This window comes from Chiloscyllium plagiosum, unplaced genomic scaffold (genome assembly GCF_037043375.1).
Source record: "Chiloscyllium plagiosum isolate Xiang-an unplaced genomic scaffold, Cpla_swu_hap1 HiC_scaffold_11, whole genome shotgun sequence".
Lineage (NCBI taxonomy): Eukaryota > Metazoa > Chordata > Chondrichthyes > Orectolobiformes > Hemiscylliidae > Chiloscyllium > Chiloscyllium plagiosum.
In genome coordinates, this window is record NW_028270149.1 from 40,102,192 (window position 1) to 40,122,117 (window position 19,926).

A 19,926-nucleotide genomic window follows, 5' to 3' on the forward strand; every position below is an offset into this window, starting at 1 on the left:
CTGTGGAGGCCAAGTCTCTGGATACTTTCAAGAAAGAGTTGGATAGCACTCTTAAGGATAGTGGATTCAAGGGTTACATGGATAAGGCAGGAACAGGACACTGATGGAGGTTGATCAGCCATGATCATAATGAATGGTGGCGCTGGCTCGAAGGGCAGAATGGCCTACTCCTGCATCTATTGTCTATAAATGTCTTTTACCCTGACAGGTTATTCTCAACCATGGGAATAACTGGGTCACCAACTCAAAAACTAAAAAAAAAACCCTTGATGAGCTCTCCACCTTTCTGTGGTTAACCAAGAACTAACACTATGGACCAGACATTTTATCATATTCCTCCAGAAATTAATTGCATTAAGATTTTGACAAGATTATTTTGATAACATTAAAGCTTAATAAAGACCTCTTTCTGCACTACCTCTCCAACAACTTACTGAGCATTTTTTTGTAGCAGACCATAGTGAACGTAGTTCAACTGGGCTTTTTCTTGGTCACCAAATGTCAAACAGAAGTTACAATTACAAAGGCCAAGTGTTTAGACTCAGAGTCAACAGGAAAAACTCGAGTGATGACAAGCTGTTGGCTGTTAGGACTTTAAAGGCCAGATACAAACATGTCTAACTGCCAAAATTGCCAATACAATTAACTCATTTTCAGTGACAAGCTGTTTTGATAGTAAGCAACAGGCAAGCACTATTCGTATAATAAAGACAGAGGATTCTTAAGTGATTTATCAGGGTAAACAGGGAGGGCGCTTCTCATCCGAGGAGAACGCAGAACAAGATGGCAGTGCCTCAGAATGAAGGGGTACCAGTTTAAGACTGAGACGATGATTCAACCCCCACAAAGAAATGGCATTCTGAATGTACCATCACCAAATGGATTACAGCAGTTCAGCGCCCCAACTTCAAGGGAAACTAGAGATGGGCAATAAATGCTGGTTCAGGCAGCAGTGCCGACATTCTACTAGCAAATTTCAAAAAATACCAATGTCCATTACAGGGAGTTAATCTGTGGTAACAAGTTTGTTTAGCACATTAAATCATTCACCTGTTTCCATTTTACTAAGTATTCTATCACTGCAAGTTCACTTTTAATTGGCTTTAGAACAATCTAACCAGAGAAATTTTTAAAACAGGGAAAGAACAGGAATGTGAATGTTTAAAAAGAAACCAGTCAATGCATACTTGTGATAATGCTGATTTTTCTGGACCAATTTTTCTTGAAGTCCATCTTCATCATCATACTGATCAAAAGGTTCAACAGTCACAGGCCTTGGAAAACTAGAAAAAGTGGAAAACGTCCATGACTAAACAGTCGTAACAGCCAGTTTTGAACAAACAGAACATTTTACAAAGTAATACATCGCACCAATTTTATCAAGTCCAAATGTTCCACTTCACTGTGCATTAATTATGTAGCTCCAAGCCTGTGGGAAGACATGGCCTTAATCTATTAAAGAGCCATCACCAGGGGACATGTAGTATTTTAGAGTTGAAAATTAAATCAAAATTTACGGACGAGAACAGCAGCTCCATCCCCGAAGGCTAAAACCAGTTTTGCGCAGTAACACTTGTAACTGAGGGTACAATATCACAAGAACAGTTATGGTGCGTGGGGTCGAGCAGGAGGCAGAGAAGGAATCTTTTACAAATTTAAAACTTTGAGAGGATGTGATTGGCCACCACCAATGTATCAGAGCCATGGAAAAGAAATCTTCAACACAACTGAAGAAAATGGGAAAGCTCACCTTGACAGAAACAATGTACTTTCAAATGTTTAAGAATCTTTGAATTAAAGAAAATTTCAGAATTGCTCTGACCCAAAAACAATATACGAACATCTGCTCGGAATTCTCTCATTTCCACTGATAACTTCAGAAAAGTGTTTTAAGACTTGTTCAAAATCCTCTCAACTTTATACATGAAAACAGTAGCTTTACAGAAACAGGATGGACCTCCTTCAAACTTTCAGGTAAAGAAAAGCTAGAATCTTAAATAATAATGACCCAATTACATTAATCAGTAAAACCATCTGTGAGCCAAATTTCGATGAAAAGCAACCAAAACTTAGGACACATTAACCAAGGGAAACACTGTATTATCAGCTCTGCATTTCACTTTCCAAAACTTTCTGGTGCATCTACTATTTTCAAAACTTGTTCACATTCAAAACTTAAATTTGCAGATTTTCATCATACTCAGATCACACAAGTGATCTCATACCACCTATGGATAGCAGTTGAGACATCAACATATTTGCATCATAGATGTTTCAAAATGCAATAATAAAAAAACAAATTAAAATAGATAATATTCAAGTTTAAGATAAATATTTCTGCCTGCAACTTCACCACAATAATCAATCTTTATACTCATTACTCACGCTGTCAATAAGAATGCACCATCCGTGCATCTGTCCAGAGCCTTGCGAGCAGCAGGTTTTGCTGCAAACTCTACAATGCCTTTGCCAGTTGGTTTTCCACGGTCATCTACAATCACCACTGCTCTCTCCACAGGTCCAAAGATCGAGAATGCCTCCTCCAACAGCTCATTTGATACAAACTGAGGAAGATTCTTGACTGTAAGAGCAGCACCGTGTGTTGCAAATCGAATTCTTATCTGTCTTCCTCTTAGGGTAGTATCATCAAGTTCTGCCTTTGCAATTTCAGCCAGGGTTCTAGTTTCCTATGATCAAAGTAAGTACATTAACATGGAGGTATACAACAATTAAATTTTACTCAACAAAATAAACCTCACAACCCCTCTAATCTCACTAGAAATATCTAGCCTTAAGATTTGCCTCAGTTTTAAAATGAAAAACAATGAATCATGTCTCCCTCTGACCCCACAAAAGTAGCTTGGAAGTTATTATATGTCCTAGTCACATTTCTTCCCATTCCCACTACGCAATCAAACAGCTGTATCTTGATTAAACTAAGAGCAGAATTGGAAAACTTTTGAAATGATCATAGGAAACCAAGAGCCTGATGGTATCTGGTACTGCCTATTTACAGCTTTACTTAAATACAACTTAACTTTGCACCAGAGCACACCAACCCGCAGACAAATCTAACTATAAATCGGTCCTGAAAGGTTCTACACCGCAACTAGAAATAAGGATTTTGTATACCTAGTTTGGAATGCGAGAAAATTATTCAGTTATATGTCGCAATGGTCATCGGCATACCCAAGTGTCAATTTCGGAACTGTACGTCAGAAATTCTCCATTGACCTTTTGGAAATGCAGCATCAAATTGACCAAAATTACAGTTGGTCTTAAAAAAAGTTAAATGATAACAGTTGGCCCAAAATGTATATTTCAAGCTAACAGAAGCACAAGTCCAAGGAATGATCTATAAAAATAACAGGATTAAATACAGTATAATTTCCCATGGTGGGGCAATCCAAAAGAGGGTATGATTTTTTTTCAAAAACAGCTGAGTCATTCAGAAGCTAAGAGTATGTATCCCCACAAAGGCTAAAGTAAACCTCATACTCTGAACAGTCAATCAACTTAAGCTTAATAATTTAAAAAGTTTGATTGGAGTTACAGGTCAGGCATAACTAATCACATTAGACCAAACCAAAGGACTTATTAGCTTTCATATTTTAAATTCTCATGGAACAAATCAAACAACAAAGCCTCTAAGCCTCCACAGTTAAAGCTGAGGAATCATGCTTAGGCATCCACTCTCCCACAACCACAGTCCAGGGCTTCAAAAGTGCTATTTCAAGATTCTGTGCCAAAGACAGCACTCAACTTTATTGTAACTGGCCATTCCAGGAGCAGCCCCACACTCTGTCCATAGCAAAAACATGAAAACATTTGTTGCCTTAAAAATGTGGATTGGCTGTTGGACGCATGTACAAAGTTAACATTTAACCCAAAACAAAGCAAATAATTCGATATCTGGAAAGAGGGTCACATCATTGCTCATTTTGCAGTGAAATGACTTGGAAGATATTGGGTGGCAAAATAAACAGACCTCGTCAAAAACCTGAATTTTTCTATTTCAATCCATTTTGTATTGTGCAGTTGCTTACATAAAACTAACTTTACTTGGCTTGCCACTTGATTCAGCCAAGGTGAGAATAATCAAAATATGTTACAAATCAAAACCAAAAGAACTGTGGATGCTGTAAATCAGAACCAAAAGCAGAAATCTCTAGAAAAGCTGAAAGGTCTGGCAGCATTTGTGGTGAGAAATCAAAGTTAATGTTTTGGGTCAAGTAACATTCCCTCTGAACAGTTGAGGAAGAAAAGTTAACTCAGAGATCTTTCCACAGTTGTTGCCAGATCTACTGAGCTTTTCCAGTGATTTCTGTTTTTATTTTTGCATGACAGATCTCCTAATAGAGATCTTGGAGCACCTCTTCACCTTCATTTGAATTTGAGTTTCCAGATTCATCATTTCACACTGAAGATTCTTGTCTCAAGTATCGAGCATTTTGGCTGCAGTCTAAGGTGCTGCAAGAATGCAAAGGATAGGTAATTGTCTGCAAAATCAGCATTAAAAGGGTACCAGCAAGTGGCAGAGCAGTTAATTCTGATATGCCTGCAAAATGATCCAAAATTATACGTCACTCATTAGATTCCTCAACTTTGAATGAGTAGGTATTCATTATCAAGTCCTTATTAAATAGTGGTTTATGTGAATTTGAAAAGTGGCAAGTCTCTTTTCAATAAATAATCCCACAGGACAAAAATGCTGTTCATTTGTATTGTAATACAGGGTGAGGCGAGTACTTCCAGGAGACGTGAGCGTTTACAGTCAGAAATACTGTTCAGCACAACTTTTTTTTATATAAGCAAACAAATGATCTGGCTTTTTTTTTAATTATTTCAAGGACATAAAAGTTGCATTTTAATTAGTTATTCATGAAGTGACCATGAGATGCCTTGTGCTGAAAGGTACTATTCTTTTTCTTCAGCAAACAATTAGTGCTCTTATCTGTAGAGTTATCATTGGCGAGAAAATAATTAATTAATGATTGACCCAAAAGCACCAAATCACCCAATTTGAAACTGAACCAGTGATCCTCAGGTTAAACTGCGCCATCATCCACCAACAGAGCTAGCTAGCTGAGTTATTACAAAAACTTCCTGCACAAAGCTTTTAAATTTAACAACTTGTTGAAACATATTTTCACTAATAAACACATCACATAACTATTAAACTTGTAGTCAAACTGGCCATTTCGCAGTTTTAAACTGGCTGGAGAGCAAAATGGCACCTTCCCTGCCATCCCACTGAGAGGACCTGTGCAAATGTACAACTGCTTCCTAATGTTTCACACTTGGGAGCAAGTTACAAGGAAATTGAAACTATACAGAACAAAAAGTACATTATCAGGACATCTGGCTCCAACTAAATCAGAGTTAATATTCATACCACATGTGGGTTTCCTCTCCTCCCATATCAAACTTTGAACTAATCATAGTATTCCCTTTAGAGTCAAAGTCATAACAGCTTCACAGCACAAAGAAAGACTCTTTGGCCCATGCTGTCCATGCCCATCAAACACTTGCCTACCCTAGTCACATTCTTCTTTTTAAGAAATCACAGAAGTAGATCAAACCCCTGAAACTGCACAGCCGTCCAGGAGAATCACAGATGATCTTCTGCCCCAACTGGATTTTCCTGCCTTTTCACACATCCTTGATTCTGAGATTAAAACATTCAGCCCAACTAATTTATTCAACAAGGGAGAATCCACAACTCTCCCAATTAGAGATTTTCAAAGATTCACAACCTTTTGATCAACCCTCGTCTCAGTTCTAAATTAAGAAACCAAGCTAGAGGAAAATAATCTCAGTGACTATCAAAGTCCCTTTAGAATTTGAGGATTCAACGAGATGACTTTCCATTGTTTTTCCAGCTCCGGAAACACAGACCGAATTTACTCAGCCTGTCATCATGAGGCCAACACACACATCCCAGGATGAGATTGTGTTTGACCCGATTGCAGCCTCACCTCCAATCTTCTATACCCTGAGAAATTAACACTGGCACGTGGTTGACATCATTAATTGCATCCTGAACCCACATTACTGGTCTCACTTCTTCAAACCATGGTCTTTGCCTTACATTATTTTGTTGAGTATTGGCTCTTTATGTCATACTTCCAGCAGCAGCGCTCAATAAAACCACTTTTTATATTATTTGCCTCAACTTGGAAAGTAAGAAAGTTGCAAACAACACCAAGATAATCAGCACGCTGGAGATTTCATTCAAAACTACCAAAGTCCTCATGTCGGTCAACAACATTCACCACTGATTCTTCACTATTTTCAATGTCATGTACAAAAAGTTGCCAAAACATGACCCAACATTGGAAATTCCATTACCAAACAATTGTCAGAGGCTGACCAAGACAGTTCAGAACCACTGCATCCCATTTAAGCTGCAATGAAGCACCCAAGCTGATATGCAAATCTTTCAGACAAAACCACTTGGAACAGTGGTTTGACAACCACTATCTAAGTCCTTAATCAATGCTTTAGTTAGGTATCATCTCCAGGCATTCCATCCTCAAGTTGCACTGGACAAATGCCAACCAAGGCTTGCCTCATTTTCGCTGACCCATCCAATGCTTAGGGAATTACACTAGCTCTGGGTCCGGCAGAACTTGCATTTAAAAATCTCAATTTTGTGTCACAAATCCCCCCCACCATGATCTCACCCCTCATCTCGATACTACTCAAAAGTGTGACCTGCCTAATTTTCATACTCGAGCACAAATGGCAGTGCCTGCAGCTATGCACATCCTGGAACTACCTCACCTTCAACACTGCGACATTTACCAAGACAGACAGTTCATCATTGAAGCACCTCGTCAAATGCTTTACGAAAGTCCACATACACAACATCCACTGCCCTCCCCACATCAATCTTTGTCACTTTCTCAAAAAAACTCAATTAAAGTTTGTGAGGCAACACGTCCCTTGCATAAAGCCCATTCTTCTCCAAATGCAAGAAAATCCCTAAGATTCTTCTCCAATAACTTCCCTAGCACTGGTGTAAGGTTCAGTGGCTTACCATTTCCTGAATTATCCCATTGACTTTCTTAAAACAAAGGAACTGTGGCTATTCTCTAGTCTTCTGGGTCCTCACATGTGGCTGAAGAGGAGATAAAGACCTCTATCAAGGCCTCAGCAATTCCCTCCCTTGACTCCTTCAGGATCCTGGTATCGATCCCATCTGGTTTTGGAGAGTTATCGACTTTAATGTTTTTCAAGGTACCCAACACTGCCTCCTCCTTAATAGTGACATGCTGGTGACAACCTAGCCCTCTCTAATCTTACCATCATCCAAGTCTTTTCCTTGATGAGGACAGATGCAAAATACTCACCAACTTCCTCTGGTCCCATGCCTCAATTCCATCCTTTAGCGTCAAGTTAACCTTTCCTTGGCCTAGTTACCCTCTTGTTCCTAATATTCTTAATCCTACAAGTCAAGGACATTTCATGACCCCTTCTGTCCTTCATTTGTTTCAGCTCGTTCTGCCTCCATTATACTCAAGAGCCTTATCCTAAACGATGCATAAGCATCTTTTGTCTTTCTGATGAAATTTTCAATATCTCATGTCAACCAATGTTCCTGAATTTTGCCATTCTTATATTTAATCCTCACAGGAGCATACCAGTCCCGAACTTTGATCAGCTGACCTTTAAAAGGCACTCATGTCGGATATGGATTTACCTTCCAATAGCTGTCCCCATTCTAATGTCTCCAGTTCCAGCCTAATATATTTTGCAATTAGCATTCCCCAATTTAGCATTTTCACCCTAAGACCAGTCTTACCCTTATGCATAACTTCTTAAAACATGCAGAATTATAATCACGGGTCCCAAATTTGCCCACATTTAAATTGGCCAGTACAAGGTCTAATACACCCTGTCCAAGCTGGACTTTTTTTCCCCCAAGAAACCCTCCTGGATGCACCGTACAAATTATGCCAGGGTCTTAGATAGGACATAATTGGTATGGTGCATCCAGGAGGGTTTCTTGAAAAAGAAAATCCAGCTTGGGACAGGGCGTATTAGACCTTGTACTGGGGGTGGGGGGGGGGGGGGGGGGGGTGAATCTGGCCAATTTAAATTTGGGACCCATGATTGACTGGAACTTCTTTATGCCAAGGTCTTAGATAGGATATAAAGAAGTTCCAGTCAACACTGAGCAAATTAAAATCACCCATTACAGCAACTGTGTTTTTACATCTTTCCATGCTATGTTTACATAGCTGTTCCTATATTTCCTGCTGGCTAAATATAAACCCATCATTGTGACTGCACTGTTCTGTCCGTACTGCCTTGCTAGATGCGCCCTCCAAGATGTCCTCTCTTTGTCACATTCCTAATATTCTTCTTAATCAGTAATGCAACCCCACTCCCCCCCCTTTCCTTTTTCTATCCCTCTCCATCACACCTGAAACATTGGGCTGTCAGTCCTGTGTTTCTCTAAACTAAGTTTCTGGAATGGCATAGAGTCTGGGTTAGTACCAGGAACTAAGCTCATCTGCCTTACCTCCCTGCATTAAAATAAATACATTGCAGATAGTCAGTACTGCTGTGTTCAATCTTGCCCAAGCAAATGAAAAGCACTGCGAACCTGAAAAGAATCTTTTTTCCATTGTAATGCCTTGCACACAGTCTGATTGTTTAGGAAGTACTGTCCAACAATGGAATCAGTTCTGGCGTGAGGCACTACTCTTAGAATTTTGCAAGCACAGACTGATTGAACACTGTGTGGAGTCCACTGCAAATCTCGAGTTTGCCAGTCTTCAAGACACACGAGCTTTATCCCTGGCATTTAATCAGCACTCAATTCATAACACCACATTACCTCTACATGTTAGGAAGTAGCCCCTCAGGTGGAGAATATCAGCTGCACACTTACCGCGAGCGAGTAGCAAAGGCAGCAAACTTCATCTCATGAATTGCTCTGCTTTCAGGAATAAGTGGGGACAATACTGAGTGAACTTTATAGCAGATAATCAAATGTAATACCGCAATATCTATAGAATAAAGCTCTGAACATGCAGTTCTATTTCACTCAACTGATTTTTTTGTTCTCCTAAATATGAAAAACAAAAGACATTTTAACCTAGACTGACAAAGACAAACATCACAAATGCCTAAACTACCCTATTTACCCACCTTCAAGAATTTGTGGACAAGCACCCCAAGAGTCAGAATCAGAGTGTCCTGCCACTTATTGGATCCTTCTGTCATTCTTCAAAAGTACATCACCTCACACTTATCAAGGTTGAATTCCATCGGTCACTAATCTGGCCAATCCTGTAACCAAAGACTTCTTCTGCACTATCAAACACCCAACCAACCCTCATGTCATCCAAAAACTTGCTCATCACCATTCGCCCCCACCCCCAACATTGTCATCTACAATATCACTTCTAGCCCAAGCACAGAGTTATATTGGATTGAGACCACAGATTTCTGGAATACAAATATCCAATGCCAAGCCTTAACATGCACATTTCTAGGTAAAGAAGGGAGTAAAAAATTGGCTTTAAAGCAAAAGAATTCTGCTAGGTAGTTTTACAACCTTCAATTGAGTTTAACAATTTCAAAACATGAACACCTTCTTCATTACCTTGCCATCCTAAGTCTTACTTTTCAGGACTGTACAGAGCACAGGCAATATATTTTCAACTGTTTAGATTTCTCATTTGCACCACACCTAGCAATTAATTATTGCTCTCAGCTTCTCTTTTGCAATCTCCTTTTGTCCTTTCTCATTCTATCTCTTTGGACACCCTCTCCACATACCTTAATGTGCTGCTCCTCCCTAGCTATCTTTAATGCTGACAAAGGGTGACTGGACTCAAAATGCTAACTATTTTTCTCTCTGCAGATGCTGCTAAATCTGCCATGCTTCTCCAGTATTTCTTTTGGAAGATGCCTAATTACAGTTTATCCAAGACAACTTGTAAAGTTATTTAAATTATATATTAAAGATGTCATTTCAACAATATATAAAGCATATAGCAAGACGGTTGGCCAAAACAAAATAGTAGAGAGAGAGGATTACAGATGCTGGAGATCAGATAAAAAACAAACGTGGCACTGGAAAAGCACAGCAAGTCAGGCAGCATCCAAGGAGCAGGAAAGTCTACGTATCGGACATAAATCCTTCATCAGGAATGCTGGGGGGGGGGGGGGGGGGGGGGGGAGACAGTAGAGCTAATTATTTTTAGCCAACTCACAATACACTATAACTTAAATGCCACCCTTGAACAACTTGTATTGGTTAAAAAGTGAAGATTCAAGAAGTGTTAAAACCGTAAATTAGAATTCAGATGGTTATGATCCACAATGTTACTATACAAGGTCCCAATAAAGAGTTCATCCATTAAAAAACCTAGCAAAGCACTGAATTAAGGGCTAAAGTGCCAATACACGTAGTCCAGATTTTTGTTTATCGTTGGCAATGTGCATTTGTTAATAGTGGTCCAATATGCTGAGGTAGTCAATTTTGGAGATAAAAACCCTCTTTTAAGAACAAAATATGCATTTAGCGTTCCAATACAGTTCACACATAAGCTAACTTTGTTAGATAAGTGCACTGCATAGAAAATGAACAACAGCCCCCAAAGAATCAGAATGATTTTGGTTGAAGTTCCAATTTCGAGACAGGAAATAGATAAATTGGCTGACGGTTTAACGCTTGACAAACTATGAGAAAATGAGGACCGCAGATGCTGGAGATCAACGCCAAAGAACGTTGTACTGGAAAGGCACAGCCGATCAGGCGGCATCCAAGGAGCAGAAGAGTTGACATTTCAAGCATAAGCTCTTCATCAGGGGTAATGGTGGTAAGTCAAAGAGGAGGGTGGAGCTATAGGTGGGATGGTAGATGGACAGGTAGGACAGTTCAAGAGAGCACTGCTGTGTTGGAAGGTTGGATTGGGATTTGGGGGGCTGGGATAAGAAAACTGGTGAAATCCACGTTGATCCCATATGATTAGAGAGTCCTAAGGCAGAAGATGAGATATTATTCCTCCAGACGTCAGGTGGCTAGAATTTGGTGTGGAGGCAGCCCTGAACTTGCATGTCCTTGGCGGGGAGGAGTTAAAAAGTGTTCGCCAACAGGGTGGTGAGGTTGCTTAGTGTGTTTGGCCTAGATGTTCTGTGAAACATTCAGTAAATTGGCAGTCTCCCCAATGTAAAGGAGATAACATTGAGAGCAGTGGATCCTGAATGCATGTGTTCCAGATGTTCTCTGAAACATTCCACAAGTTGGCATCCAGACTCCCCAACATACAGGAGACCACATCAAGAGCAACCAAATGCACACACTTCATCTACTGTGCTCATCATCCTCTGCCATTTCTACCACCTACAAACAGACCCCACCACCAGGGATATATTTCCTGCCCACCCCTATCTGCGCTCCAGAGACCATACCCTCCGCAAGTCCCTTGTTAGGTCCACCCCACCCACCAACCAACCCACCCTCCACTCCCAGCACATTCCCCTGCCACCACAAGTGCAAAACCTGTGCCCACACCTCCATCCAAGGTCCCAAAAGATCTTTCACATCCACTAGATATTTACCTGTACTTCCACACATCTCATCTGCTGCATCAGCTGCTCTCGATAGGCTCTCCACTACATTGTGGAAACTGGACGCCAACTTGCTAAACATTTCAGAGAACACCTCTGGGACACATGCACGAAGCAACCCCGTCACAATACGGGCGAACACTAACCCCCACTCCTATTGCGCCAAGGACACACAAGTCCTGGGCCTTCTCCACCACCAAACTCTAGCCACCAGACGCCTGGAGGAAGAATACCTCATCTTCCGCCTTGGGGCCCTCCAACCACAGAATAATGTTCATTTCACCAGTTTCCTCAAATCCTTCTCTTGCCCCCCCCGGACACCTTATCCCAGATCCAACCTTCCAACTTGGCACCACCCTCTTGAGCGGTCTTACCTGTTCATCTTTCTTCCACCTATCCACGCTACACTATTCTCCAACCTATCACCTTCATCCCCATCTTTCATCTACCTATCGCAATCCCAGCGATCTTTCCCCCAGCCGCACCCCCGCCTCCCATTTTTCTCTCAGCCCCTTTTGGCCTACCCCTCATTCCTGATGAAGAGCTTATGCTCCAAATGTTGACTCGCCTGCTCCTTAGATGCTGCCTGACCGGTTCTACTTTTCCACCACCACACTCTTCAACTTGACAAACTCCAACCCTCAAATTAACAGCTTAAAGATTCCAAGGAAACTTGTAAAGAGAAACGTAATTGAAAACAATTGCCAACGTGTCCAATTTTCCAGTTATTGAAAACATATACTGCATGAAATCTCCATTTTGAAAATCGAAAAAAACCCAGATTTGCAACAGCAATTAACCAAATTCATAATTCCTCCACCCTTAAATTACACTGCTCAAAATAAGCATCCTGTGCGGGGAAAAAGAAACCGACTGACTCTCCCTTGGCTAGGGGGAAGGACTTAAACCAGTTTCAAACGTGGAAAACGGTAAGAAAAAGAACGGTCACCAGTACCATACATTTTGGGACTGGACAACATCAAACTCTCAGGAGCCGACCAGTTCTTTTGAAAGGGAAATTTTTTAAAAAAGGTTAAAATAACATTAAACTCATTGCAAGATCTGCGATACGCATAAGATCTGTGGTAGGAATCCGACAAGAATAGCTGGTTAAATGCAAGAAATGGTGTGTGTGAGTGAGTGCGCGCTTGGGTGGGGAGGGGCAGAGAACAAAGACCCGGAGAGAGGCCACTCACCAGCCTGATGAAGCCGAACCCTTTATCCTTGTTGATGAAGATCTCGGACGGCTCTCCGTACTTTTCGAACATTTTCTTGAACTCATCGTCGCTCACGTCGTTGGGCAGGTTGCCGACGAACAGGCGGCAGCGCTGCGTGTAGGTTTTCTCGCCGGGTTTGCGGAAATTGGTCATGTCGACGGTGATGCCGGCGGACTCGGCTCGGTCGCCGCCATGTCGGGAGGCCGCCTGGTGATGGTGGTTGTTGGCGGCAGCACCGCCGGGCCCGGAGCCCGGATCCTGGCGGTAATCCCTCTTACGCGGGCTGTTGTTGTCGTTGCGGTTCCTGCCGCCGGATTTCTGGATGTGGTCTTGCATGATTCTGAGCTTCAACGACAAAATAAAATCTAAACTCAAAAGGTTAAAGAAAATGGAAAAATAAATTGCCGCCGCCGCCCGCTCGATTTTTCCTTCCTGAAGGACCCTACTTTTGATGCGTATTTTACAAGGCTTTTACACGCGGTTATAAAATGTGCGTTGACTAATTTTGACTAAAATCGAAGAATTTTTTGTTGTTAAATTTGTTCTTTTTTTACCTCACAATCTCAGGTCACTGCGACTGAAGAACAAACCAAAACCGCGAGGGAAAGGCGCCGGAAAAAAAAGTCCCTGCACTTCAACCAAGCATGGAAACTGTGACTGGGGTGGTACCTCCGAGTTCTCGATAGCTGACTGGTGAATTCTGTCGGATTCATGACGACAGTTTGAGGCGTCACAATGGAAAGCGCCAATATCTTACTGCCCATTGGTCATCATAGTCGTCAATCATTCACCGGGCCTAGCGCTATCATGTTCGTATGAGCGGAAGGTCAGCATGTGCTCAGCGTCTGTGTTGTTCCGGGTGCGGGCGGAGACTACAAGAATTATTATACAGGACGCTTTTTAAACTCAGGTTGAAAGTATAGGCACAAACAAAAAGCACAATCAAACATAGTTAAAAATTGGTTCCGTACTCCCTGGATTGAATGTGAGTTTTGAGGATTTTGGAGATTACAACATTGAGATTTAGTCGAATCAAAATAATTCATAGTTTTACAATTGCTAATATTTTGTTATTTCTCGTGAGGGAGGGTTTACTATTTTTCAACAAAGAGTAGGCCAAGGAGAATGTTGGTCACCTATTGTTTTACGAATGAAGAACTACGGATATGTCCTGTATAGAGTAATAAAAGGTATACTTAAAGCACTTTTTTCTCAAAAAGTACCTTTCGTGTTTTGCTCAAGGTTTTGCTGAGCAACATTTTTATTATACAAGTAATGCCTTGACGTAGAGACCCGAAAATCTCTGCATCGAAACGAGAAGATTGACTGAGTACTGATTTTTTAGTTAATTTCTGCTCATTCTTTCCTATTAAACAGTAGGATGTAGGAGCAGGAATAAGCTATCCAGCTCATAAGCTTGTTCTGCTATTTTATGAGATGATGGCTTACGTCGATGCTCAACTCCACTTTCCTGCCTTTTCCCCTGATTTCCTTACTGATTAAAAATCTATCCCAGCCTTCAATATATTATCAATCCAGCCTCTGGAGTCCTCTGTGGTAAAGATTTCAACAGATCCACTATCCTGTGAGAGAAGAAACTTCTCATCAAGGTAGACAATTCCCCAACGAATACTGTGGAAGGCTAGGGAAGAAAATGCTGGAGCCGTTGTATCCTCTTTCGTCACAGGAGAGATAACAGTAAATTGGAAAGTTGTCAATGTTGTTTGTTTAAGGAAGGCTAATCCAGAAAAGTAAAGGCTAGTCAGCTTTACAAAAGTCGTAGGGGAAATTATTGGATAGGATTTTTAAGGTCAGGATTTATTCATATTTGGAAAAGTATGATTTTATTAGCAATAAGTAACATAACTTTTTGCAGGACGGTTATGTCTCTCAAACTTGATTGAGCATTTTGAGGAAGTGATAATGATGATTGAGGGCTGCATCGTGGCTCCTGTGGTTAGCAAGACTGCCTCACAGCGCCAGGGATTCAACTTTGATTCCAGCCTTGGGTAACTGACTATGCAGAGTCTACACATTCTCCTCGTTTCTGCATGGGTTTCGACTGGGTGATCCAGTTTCCTCCCACAGTCCAAAGCTGTGCAGGTTCAGTGGATTGGCTATGCTTTGCTATGCTAAACTATCCATAGTGTCTCGGGATACACGGGCTGGGTTAATGCGGGGCAACAGGGAGGGGTCTGGGTGGAATTCTCTTTGGAAGGTCGTGCAGACTCGATGGGCTGAATGGCCTCTGTCTCAGTAGTTATTCTGTGAGGGCAGGGCAGTGGATGTGGGACTTTAGCAAGGCTTTTGACAAGGACTGTAGTAGCAGGGTAATACAGTAGTTTAAGTTATGTGGGATCGACGATAAGGTGGATACAGAATTAACTTGGTCGTAGTCAACAAAGAGTAGTGCTGGAAGGGTCTGTTCCTGACTGGAGATCTGTGACCAATGGTGTTCCACAGGGATCAGTGCTGGAACCCCAATTTTTTGCAATATATAGATATGATTTGGAGGAGATTGAAGGTGATCTGATTAAGTATGCAGCAAACACTGGTGGAGCTGCAGATCGTGAGGGGGATTACGAGAGGATACAGCAGCATGTAGACAGGTGGAGGATGGCACAGATAAATGGCAGATGAAATTTAATCCTGACAAATGTGAGGTGATGCATTTTGGTATGCCTAATGCAAGAAGGAACATACAGTAAATGGCAGAACGCTGAGAAGCATTAACATACAGAGGGATCTAGGTGTTCATAGTTCCCCGAAACTCATAATGCAAGTGATAAGCTGGTCAAGAAGGAATATGGTAAGCCCTTATCAGTCAAGACATAGCATATGAAATTTGCCAAGTCCTGCTTCAACTGTGTAGAACTTTAGTTAGGCCACATTTCAAATAATGTTTACAGTTCTGGTCATCATACTACCAGAATAACATGAAAGCTTTGGAAAGGGTACAGAAAAGGTTTACCAGGATGTTGTCTCTGCTACGAGTAGGGATTGGCCAAACCTGGTTTGTTTTCTGTTGGATGTCAGAGGCTGAGAGACTATCTGATAGAAGTTTACAAAGTTACTGGAGGCTTGAATAGAATGGATAGATGGTCTTTTTTTCCCCAGGATAGGAATTTATGGGCGGTACGGTGGCACAGTGGTTAGCACTGCTGCCTCACAGCCCCAGAGACCCAGGTTCAATTCCCGCCTCAGGCGACTCTCTGTGTGAAGTTTGCACGTTCTCCCTGTGTCTGTGTGGGTTTCCTCCCACAATCCAAAAATGTGCAGGTTAGGTGAATTGGCTATGCTAAATTGCCCATAGTGTTAGATAAAGGGGTAAATGTAGGGGAATGGGTCTGGGTGGGTTGCACTTTGGTGGGTCGGTGTGGACTTGTTGGGCCGAAGGGCCTGTTTACACACTGTATTTAATCTAATCTAATTCCCATTACTAAGGGACATGGGTTTAAGGTAAAAAAGGGAAAGTTTAAAAGGAGATGTGAGAAGTAAGTTTTCTTTTCCCCCACAGAGAGTGTTAAGTGCCTGGAATGTGCTACCAGGTAGATGGTAGAAGTAAATACACGAGCAGTGCTTAAGAGGTATCTTGGCAGATTCATGAATAGGCAGGAATAGAGGCAAAAGTTTACAGTTTAGAAAGGCATCATCTGTCGGTGCAGTCTTGATGGGCTGCAGAGCCTGTTCCTGTCCTGTACTGTCCTTTGTAAAACAAAAGGTAGCCATAGAAGAATGAGGAGTAGAGCTCCTCCCCTGTATGCCAGGTATAGCATTTATATGCAGGATATCAAGAATTGTGAAACTGTGTTGAGGTACATCAGTGGGGAACTTGCTGTGTGGAGAAAAGTTGAATTGTACTGCACTCCTGAGCATAATCAGTTTAGTGTTTAACCCTCAGGCTGCATGCTTGACGTGGAATGTACAGGGGACCCAACCCCTAACCTGAATTTTTTTTCTGTTGGGATTGAACTAAAAAAAATCAAGAAATTATGCCATACTTGTATGAATTCTTAATTAGACTACACTTGGGATTCTGTATACAATTGTAGCTAACTTATTTGATAAAAGATATAAAGGTATTTGGGAACATGCAAAAACTTACAATTATAATACCACAAACGAGAGTTTGTATTTTTAAATGATGATCGAGCTTTCCTTTCAGGACCAGTGGCAGCAAAGCTCCTCCAGAGAATAGGACGGCCTCATTGGAGGCAGCAGACTCTTCAAGGTGGTGGCGCCGACAAGACAACATTTGCAGCTGAAGGAGGGCTAGTAGCTCAGTGCTGGCCTGGCCTGGCAGTGGAGCCAGGGACTCCTGGTTGCAGGATGAGTGTGAGTTCAGCAGTGTTAGCAAATTGGGCCCAGTGGCAAAGTCTTCAGCTTACAAAGGGGCAATGTTCTGACAACTTGTAATTTTCAAATGAATCTGTTGGGACTATAACCTGGTGTCTGATTTCTGACCTTGTCCACCACAGCTCAACCCCGGCATCTCCACATCAAAATTAACATAGGAGGCATAGTTAATAAGTTTGCAGATGAAACCAAACGAATGATGTAGTGGACAATGAAGATGATCATTTCAGAGTACAATGGAATCTTACTTAAATGGGCCAATGGGCTGAAGAGTGGTAGGTGGAGTTTAATTTAGGTAAATGTGAGGTTTTGTACCTTGGTAAGGTAGACCAGTGCAGGATTACCTGCACAGTTAATAGGAGGGCCCTGGCGAGTGTTGCCAAAAAGAGAGACCCGGGGCGCATGTGCATAGTTCCTTGAAAGTGGAGTCATGGGTAGACAGGGTGGTAACTTGGGCATTTGGCACACTTGCTTTCATTGATTAAAACTGAGTATAAGAGAGGAGCCATCATGATGTACCTGTACAGGACATTGGTGAGACTACTTTTAGAATACTACGTACAGTTCTGTTCACCCTCTATAGGAAGGAAGGTTAAACTTGAGAGGGTGCAGTAAACATTTTCCAGGATGTTCCCAGGACTGGAGGGTTTGAATTAAAGGGAGAGGCTGAATAGGCTGGGGCTTTTTTCAGAGGCTGAGGGGTGACCTTATAGACATTTATAAAATCATGAGAGACATGAATAGGGTGAATAGCCAAGGTCTTTTTTCAAGGGTGGGAGAGTCCAAAACTACAGGGCATAGGTTTAAGGCACCAGGGAAAGATTTTAAAAAGGTCTTGAGGAGTAATATTTTCCTACAGCTGGTGGAGGCAGATACAAATACAAGGCATTTGGAGGCATATGTGAATAGGAAGAGGGATATGGGCCAAATGTTGGTAAATGAGATGTAGTCAGTTTCGGATGCCTGGTTGGCACAGACAAGTTGAATCGAAGGGTTTGTTTCTGTGCTGTATGACTATGACATCTGTGAACCAGTTTTTAATGTCAAGCAATCATAATTTCATGATTACACTTACATACCATGAGCTGCCACACTGGAGTTTGAACCTACATCCCTTTGCCTGAGCATCTGTTGATATTGCCACTGTGCTACCAAATCTCTTAAGTAGTTGCTGATGGCAGTTATTTCTAATGATCTTCCAAGTGTTATTCAGTCTGTGAATGTGTGTTTCAGTAAACCTTTCAAGTATAATGTCCAAAAGATACTGAACAATTGAATATCAAAAAAACAAGAAGGCATTCTCTTTTGGCAGAAATATGTGAACACCCTCACTGGCCACATTGTGTTGATGGGTTGTAGCTGCACGGAATATACTTCACCCCAATATTGTTAAAAAATCATTTCTAAAGTATAAAATACCAAATGTGATTAATGGCATTAATAACACTTGTTGAAGGAGGACTCTGAAATAACATGATGAAGAAGATTCATACAAAGATCTTTTACAATGATATGATTGGAACAAGTTATTCAATGCTTCAGATGGTGATCAGAGGAATTGCAAAGGATTTTAACATGAAGAATTGTCGCTAATTTTGATATGTATGTTTCTTTAAATGAAATTTATATAGTTCATAATGTTATAAAATGAAAAATGTTAGAGCATTAATGTTTTTGGCTTTCACTTTATTCCATTCTGACATCCATTTGATTTTATTCCAAATCAAGCACGGGTTGATCTTGCAAAACATCACCCCTGCAACAGTCAACAAGAAGGTAGATGTGCAGTACTCACCATGTTGAAGCCATGCTCTTGGTTCTTCTATCGTGTCACCTTGCCACTGTCTCATTTCATGAACCATCTCACATTACAGTTTGTAAACCCCAAAGCAGGTGTGGTATGCAGGACTTAATTTAACAGTGCAAAGAGATTATTGACTCTTTTGCAACACTCCACCCACAATCAAGGGATGACTTAACTTCTCAGCTAAGTTCTTTCAACTTCTTAAAAGAAGGCATTTCTTTTTCCTAGAAGAGAAGCTGCAGGGACAGAAAGGGATGGCTAACCTGTGGGGCTACCCAGTGTCTTCCCTCTGCAATGGTGGCAGCAGGCTCCTAATCAGGTCGTGTCTCCTGTGGAGCGGTGCAGGGGTCTTTACATTGAGTGGAGTGGTAATCAATTCCAGTTCACAGGTGCAGGGATCTTCACATTTGCTAAAAGGCTGACAATGTTGCTGAAGCAGTATGAAGAGTAGATAAAGTGTGGCGCTAGAAAAAGCACAGCAGATCAGGCAGCACCTGAGGAGCAGAAGAGTCGACATTTCAGGTAGGACCCTTCATCAAGACTGTGGAGGGAGAAGGGAGCTGAGAAATAAATAGAGGAAGCGAGGTGGGGCTGGTGGAAAGGGAGGTGGTATGACGATAGTGGATGCAGGTAAGAGGTGATTATCATAGGCCAGTGGGATGGGTGGGAAGGAAGATGGAAAGGTAGGTCAGGTCAGGACGGCAATGCCGAGTTGGAGGGTTGGATCTGGGATGAGGTGGGGGTTAGGGAGATTTCAGAACTGGTGAATTCAATGTTGAAGCCGTGTGATTGGAGGCACCCAAGGTGGAAGATGAGTAGTTGTTCTTCCAGCTTGTGGTTGGCCTTGTTTAGGCAGTGGAGGAGACTTAGAATGGATATGTCATTGGGGGGAGTGGGAGGGGAGTATTGCAATGGATGACCACTGGATGGGATTAGTTGGTGCATACGAACCAGAGT

At 41.6% G+C, this 19,926-nt stretch overlaps 1 protein-coding gene and 1 long non-coding RNA gene across 5 annotated transcripts in view; one reads left to right on the forward strand and one right to left on the reverse strand.

Annotated features, from left to right (window-relative positions):
• The window catches only part of LOC122557285 (non-POU domain-containing octamer-binding protein-like), a 42,321-nt gene extending 28,839 nt beyond the window's left edge, over nt 1–13,482 (reverse strand). For 3 of the 4 annotated variants that reach the window (XM_043704828.2, XM_043704824.2, XM_043704826.2), the window contains exons 1-4: nt 13,364–13,482; nt 12,789–13,154; nt 2,386–2,687; nt 1,188–1,283 (exon numbers count right to left, since the gene is read on the reverse strand). In XM_043704828.2, coding sequence (XP_043560763.1) covers nt 1,188–1,283; nt 2,386–2,687; nt 12,789–13,145 — 755 coding nt within the window. In that variant the 5' untranslated portion in view covers nt 13,146–13,154; nt 13,364–13,482. The remainder of the gene's footprint in view (nt 1–1,187; nt 1,284–2,385; nt 2,688–12,788; nt 13,155–13,363) is intronic. The other variant, XM_043704825.2, reaches the window with a different exon arrangement.
• LOC148148783 (uncharacterized) lies at nt 12,526–19,158 on the forward strand. The gene is made up of 3 exons (XR_015758644.1): nt 12,526–12,677; nt 13,377–13,999; nt 16,975–19,158. It is a non-coding gene; the product is annotated as an uncharacterized LOC148148783 (long non-coding RNA).
• The last annotated feature ends 768 nt before the right edge of the window (nt 19,159–19,926 follow it).